This window comes from Dipodomys ordii, unplaced genomic scaffold (assembly GCF_000151885.1).
Source record: "Dipodomys ordii isolate 6190 unplaced genomic scaffold, Dord_2.0 Scaffold135, whole genome shotgun sequence".
In the NCBI taxonomy this organism is placed as follows: domain Eukaryota; kingdom Metazoa; phylum Chordata; class Mammalia; order Rodentia; family Heteromyidae; genus Dipodomys; species Dipodomys ordii.
The window spans coordinates 2,562,316-2,569,186 of NW_012267351.1; the positions used below are offsets into that span (position 1 = coordinate 2,562,316).

Sequence of the window (6,871 nt, forward strand, 5' to 3'; positions counted from 1 at the left end):
GCTCGAACTCTCAGCTGTCTCAGTGCAGGGAATACAGGTGTGTATCATGACATCTAGCTTTGTTATTCTGAGACAGGTTCTCACTATGTCGCACGGGGTGATTTCAATCTCATGGGTTAAAGTGATCCTCTGGCCTCAGCTTCTCAAGTACCTGGGACTTCTCAAGTACTGAGTCCTGCTGCCTCCAATTCAAGATCCTCTGCCTCTGCCTCCTGGCAAGTGGGATTCAGGTGTATTTCATAGCCCTTCTGGTGGTACTGGCTTTGAACTCCAGATCTCATACTTGCTAGGCAAGCACTCTACTATTAAAGCCATGCCCTCAGCCATTTCTGCTTTATCTAGGGTATTAAGCTTTTGCTCAAATTTGCCTTTTCCCCCCCTCTTAACTGTGACTTTCACAGAACAATAGTTTAAGAGTCTCTTTACCAAGTTGTTCCCTTACAGATGATGCTTTTGTGTTATACTTCAGGTTAACAGTTCTAGTTTCGCTGAAGCTCTGTCTGGCATGTGATGTTAAAACAGTGCTAAACGTCTATTACTAACATTGTTCCTTCTCCTTTGTAAAGAGCTGGGGGCTGGTTGTGTGTATACCTACTTTTGGACTCTATTCTAACCCACTGCTGACTTGATATTCATTCCTTCATTCAGGCCAGTCCTAGGACCTGAACTCAGGGCCTGGGCACTGTCCTTGAGCCTCTTTGTTCTCAAGGCTAGTGTTCTACCATTTGAGCCACAACACCACTTCTGACTTTTTCTGAATGGTTTATTGGAGATAAGAATCTCATGAACTTTTCTGCTCAGGCTGGCTGCCTCTGAACCATTATTCTCAGATCTCAGCCCCCTGAGTAGTGAGGATTATAGGCATGAGCCAATGGATCCTGGTTTGACTTGATATTTAAATGTGAATGACATACTACTCACTGCCCAGCTTCTGTTGAGGACAGTTTGATGTAGTGGCCAAAAGGATGCTCAACAAAACACTGCATGGGCAAAGCTACTGCATCCAGCTCTTCTGCTGGGAAAGACTCTCACCACCCGAATTGGTCTGTACTTCCAGAAGGGGCTGTGTTGGTCTCAGGCCCAAAGGATGCCCCGCCCTCAAGGGTTGGACTGTTTGCCAGGGGAAGTAACTACCTTTCTTCCATTTGTTTCATGTTGGACATCACTTGATTGTTTTTTCCTTCAAAATTCGTGATAGCTTCAGTCTTCTGCTGTAAACTGCTCTCTGCATTCTAAAAAGCAAGGAATCCTCATGTCTGCTCTGAAAAAAAATCTTAAAAAAACCTTAAAAAGGTACTCTTACGTGTCAATACAGGTATTTAGAAAGAAAAAATATTAAAAAACAAAAACGGATGTGAGACGATGGTAAAGTCAATGGGAGAAGGTAAAAAAAAAAGGAAGAAGAAAGTGAGAGTCTTTTTTGGACAGTACTGAAGTTTGAACACAAGGCTTTGCACTTGTTAGGCATTCGGCCACTTAAGCCATGTCTCCAGCCCTTTTGCTTTAGTTATTTTTGAGGTACAGACTCACTTTCAGGTGAGGAGGAACGAAGTTCAGCCTGGACTTGCTCCTTCAATATAAGCTTCCCACAGAACTGGGACAACAGGTGCATACCACCATGCCCAGCTTTTTTTTTTTGTCTCTCATGGGTCTTGAACTCTGAGCCTAAGTGCTGTCCTTGGGCTTCTCAGCTCAAGGCGAGTGCTCTACCACTTGAGCCACAGCACCACTCCTGATTTCCTGGTGGTTAATTGGAGATCAGAGTCTCATGGTCTTTTCTTCCCCAGGCTGGCTTTGAATCACAATCCTCAGATCTTAGCCTCCTGAGTAGCTAGTATTACAGGCATGAGCCACTGGCGCCTGGCAGCTTTTTTTGTTGAGATGGAGGTCTCACTAACTTTTTTCTTGGGTCGGCCATAAACTGAGATTCCCTCAGTCTCTATCTCCTACTAAACAGCAAGCATTACTGGAATAAATCATGGCACCTAGCCAAAGGAGATTATTTTTATTACTGTGCATGTTAAATTGAGGATGATGATGAGTTCAAGCCTCGATAGCTAAAAGGGGAAGGAAGGGTATGAAGTGCACGCAACTGGAGCAGGAGCAGACAATGGAAGTCTAATATGTGTGCTGTGGTCTTAGCAGGTGGGTTTGATGCTGTCAAGGTAGACTAGGCAGAGAGCTGGCTGTCCTTGTTTCTTATGGCAAAGGAAAACTCTGATTCACTGAATCTTGGATATCAGGAATGCTGGGCTGCTGGTACAGTAGGGGAGTGGCTAGTGTGTTGGCGGTTTGCTATGTGAGCAGGTTTTATAGAGGCGCAGTGCCAGGCCAAAGCCTGCCAGACTAGGGTGTAGGGCTGGGGCCTCCTGGGGTTGGAGGAGCCATTTGCTCTGGACTCAGTAATATGTGACAAAAGAAGAAAAAACAGTAATAAAGCCCCCAGGAAAACACCTCCCGTGGCTCAGTGGTAGCACATAACTAGCATGCATGAAGCCCTAGGCTCAAAAAAACAAACAAATAAACAAACAACAAAAAAAAACCCGGCCTGAGACAAAAGCCTCTCATATCTAAATCTACTGTTTTGGATGATCTGCCATTACTGACAGACAGGGACACAGATCCACACACAGACACTAATGGGACAAAAAGTAAAGAGGCAGGTGGGAGAGCCGTGGTCAGTGAACCTGGGTCACTTGCACACAAGGAGGAGGAGGAAATAGACAGGGCTAGCAGGACCCAACCGTGCCTGAAAGAACCACACACCTGCCTTGAGCAATGCCCGGCTGTGAATGAACAATGGCCACCACAGGGGTTTAGTCTTCAAGGACACACTCCCTGAGGCCTGGGCACAGGACTGCTAAGGTGGGAGGTGGGGGAAGTGCCTGAAGAAGGCAGAGCCAGGGAAGCTGGCTGAGTGAAAGAAACAGTCTGCCATTAGGTGCCAGGACATTTTCGTGTGTGTGTGTGTGTGTGTGTGTGTGAGCTGCTCCAGGTGTGTGTGTGTGTGTGTGTGTGTGAGCTGCTCCAGGGGCTTGAACTCAGGACCTGGACACTGTCCTTGAGCCTCTCTGTGCTCAAGACTAGTGTTTTACCACCTGAGCTACAGTGTCACTTCCAGCTTTTTCTTAGTAGTTTATAAGAGTCTCATGAACTTTCCTGCTTGGGCTGGCTTTCAACTGTGATCCTCGGATCTCAGCCTCCTGAGTAGCTAGGATTACAGGTATGAGCCACTGGTGTCTGGCTAAAAAACATTTTTTTTTTTAGGTCGGTCATGGGGCTTGAACTCAGAGCCTGGGCACTGTCCTTGAGCTCTTTCACTCAAAGGTAGTTGTGTGTTGTGTGTGTGTCTACTCTATCATTCTCTGCTGCTGGCTGTATGTGACAGGCTATGCTGAGAACAGCTGCCTGCTGGCTTCCTGGTCATATGCACTGCAGCGGACCCCATGGGCCAGTTGTACTACATACAATTATGTATATGCCTCTCTCTCTCTCTCTATATATATATATGTATATATATATATATATATTTTTTTTTTTTGGCCAGTCCTGGGGCTTGAACTCAGAACTCAGAACACTGTCCCTGAGTTTCTTTGCTCAAGGATAGCACTCTACCACTTGAGCCATAGCACTACTTCTGGCTTTTTCTGTTTATGTGGTACTGAGGAATTGAACCCAGGCTTCATGCATGCTAGGCAAGCACTCTACCATTAAGCCACATTCCCAGCTCCTGCCTCCATATTCAAAGACACTACTACATTGTTACAGCACACTAATTGGCCTTCTATACACAGACCTAAACAAGAAGAAAAAGTGAGCAAATTCAAATTGTAATTCGTTTTGTCGTGCTTCAGTTTTCACTGTTGCTATTAAAGTCACATAGGATTTGGAAAAGGAGGAAACAGTCGTTGACAGTATGGTTGTCATATTGACTATAACACTGAATAGGACGCAGAAGTTACAATCTGTCAGGAAGGACAGACAGAACTGGAAGGAGAGTGATACTAGTCTGTGGAAAACAAACCATGTCTGTTTTGACAATAAGAAGGAAGCAGAACCTGCAAAAGAATGTTTTGTGAGGGACCCAGAATGGTGCAGTCTGGTGGCTTGTGGAAGGAAGCATGAGAAGTTTTAGGTGCTGTTTTTCAGACTGGCTCTGTGAGCCATCTGAAATGACAGCACAGGACTGGCTCTGTGGGCCATCTGAAATGACAACACAGGAGAGTCAAGCAGAAGACTCAGCACAGGGACTGTGAGGACAAGTCTGGAAAGACAGTGTTAAATGCTGTCTTTACTTCTCCCAACTGTTGATGTACACAATTAGTCACTGAAATAAGAGGAAAACAGCAGGGAAACCATGGAGGTGTGACACAATTTGGGCATGGGTTCAAAAGACATAGCAATGGCTCATTGCTAGCTCTACTAAGCTGCATCCCCAGAGGCACCGGATTTAGCCACTTGGTTCTCGCTTGTTACTCCCATTTTCCTCCATTTCTCAGATATTGTTGTAAGGACCAAATAAAATACATACAATAAATATGGCACATGCCATAATCCTATACTCAGGAGGCTGAGAAAGGAAGAGGCTAGTCTGGGCTACAGAGCAAAATCTTGTCTCCCTCATCCATCCCTCTATCCATCCATCCTTTCATTCACAAATAAATAAGTAAATACATAAATCGATCATTAAGTGGTCAAATTCAAAAGGGCTGAGGTTCAGGTCTGACACACAGGTCTGTGATGCTCACAGATCTGTCTCCTGGCTCACTGGGCAAGTGACTTAAGACAACAACAATACATGGAAAGCAGCAGCAGGGAAGAACACTGCCACACAGACATGAAGCCACTCCCCCACCTGAACCTTGTGGAACATCTGTAAATTAATGGCTTTCACTTCTTCTAGTTGCTGGCGCAGAGCAACGAGTGTGTCCTGCTTCTCGTGGGTGTCTTTTTCCAGTAACTTCATGGCGATCTCCATTTCTGTTTTCATCCCAACTTGTAACTCCAGTTCTTTTTCTAGCTCCTTTGGAGGATATTTACAAGGAAATGTGTGTATAAGCAGGGCATACAAATGTACACATCGAGCTTGTTCTGGGTAATGATTCAGACAATGGCAGGTGAGGACAGGATTGGGGTGTTGACAATGGATGATGGGTTGGGGGGAGCGTGTTGAGGATGAGCTTGGGGGATTGACAATGGGTTGGAGTGGTTAAGGACAAACCTGGAGGTTTGAGGACAAGTTTGGAGGCTAAGGATAGTCTGCCTGAAGCTTCACCCTTTCATTACTGTACAATTAAGGTTTGTCCTGTATGTCAAGTCAATAGAAAGCTGACTTGCAGAGTGAGCCTCGTGTTTTAGCAGCCATGTTGTAACCCAGTGACCAGACCCTGGAAGGATGCTGGGCTGGTGCCTGGTTCTGGGAGAACCTGATGATGAGGTGTTACACTTGCTGGAGTGGTCTGCTGGTTGAGGGTAACAATTCTGTCTTGAGGAACTCAGAACATGTGACCCCCCCACAGTCATTCAAGGGAGGGAGGAAGTAAACGCAGGCACAGAACATAGTTCCATGAAGAACTCTGTTTTGTTTTGATTTTGTCGGTCATGGGGCCTGAACTCTGAGCCTGGGCGCTGCCCCTCAACTCTCAAGCTCAAGGCTAGTGCTCTACGACTTGAGCCACAGCACTACTTCCTGCTTTTTTTTTTTCCTGCTTATGTGGTGCTGAGGAATCGAACCCAGGGCCTCATGCATGCAAGGCAAGCAGCCTCCCTTCCCAGCCCCCATGAAGAGCTCTGGTCACTCACACACACTGAGTGGAAATAAATAGGCCAGAGGCTCTGATGGAAAAGTGGGATATTATCAAAGGAACCATGACTCTGGTCTCCTAGCAACCTCTAAAAGAGGTTGGTAATAAAAATGGGAACAAAACAGAAGCGATCATGTGGAATAATGTGAACACTGCAACTCATAGTCACTGTAAACTCATGAACTTCTGTGTACGCCACCTCGGCAGGTTTAAGCATATCCTTGGGCTACAGAGGGCTTCTCCCTGAGTAGACAGGGCTCACACTCACCTGCCTCACTTTCTTCTCCTCCTTCAGCTGCTTCCACACATCACTGTACATTTCGTCCAGGCCTTGCCGGGTCTGCTTATAAGTCTCCAGCTCAACTTTTGTGTCCTGTTTTGTTATCTGAATCAAGCAAAAACACCCAGAAGAATGGGTTGCTGGTGAAAAGCACACTAGTAATATATTAAAACATACCATAATTCTAAATATAAAGGATCATTTTCTACTTTTTAGACATGATGGGGAAAGTTTACGTTCATAAAGGTGTTAGAATTTGAAAGATGAAGGACGGGAGCAGGCCAATACACTTTTTTTTAAAATTAGACGAAGCCTCCCTATGGCTGGCCTTAAGTTCCCAATCCTCAGCTTTCTAAGTGCTGGGTTTACAGGTGTATGTTATGTCTGAATAAACCAATATAATTTTTTTGTTGTTATTGTGGGGCTTGAAATCAGGGCCTTGGCACTGTCCCTGAGCATTTTTTGCTGAAGGCTAGCACTCTACCACTCTGAGCCACAGTGCCACTTCTGGTTGTCTGGTGGTTAATTGGAGATGAGTCTCACAGACTTTTTTGCCAAGCTGGCTTTGAATCCCAACCCTCAGATTTCAGCCTCTTTTGTTTTTGTTGGTTGCGGGGCTTTTTGTTTTTTTTTTGTTTTTGTTTGTTTTTGTCGGTCGTGGGGCTTGACCTCTGGGCCTGGGCGCTGTCCCTCAGCTCTTCAGCTCAAGGCAAGCGCTCTACCACTTCAGCTACAGTGCCACTTCCGGTTTTCTGGTGGTTTATTGGAGATAGGAGTCTCACAGTCT

At 45.6% G+C, this 6,871-nt stretch overlaps 1 protein-coding gene across 1 annotated transcript in view; it reads right to left on the bottom strand.

Annotated features, from left to right (window-relative positions):
- The window catches only part of Rufy1 (RUN and FYVE domain containing 1), a 36,906-nt gene that overhangs the window by 8,852 nt on the left and 21,183 nt on the right, over positions 1 to 6,871 (bottom strand). Inside the window, exons 10-12 of the mRNA XM_013030890.1 lie at positions 6,073 to 6,189; positions 4,856 to 5,023; positions 1,135 to 1,232 (exon numbers count right to left, since the gene is read on the bottom strand). Coding sequence (XP_012886344.1) covers positions 1,135 to 1,232; positions 4,856 to 5,023; positions 6,073 to 6,189 — 383 coding nt within the window. The remainder of the gene's footprint in view (positions 1 to 1,134; positions 1,233 to 4,855; positions 5,024 to 6,072; positions 6,190 to 6,871) is intronic.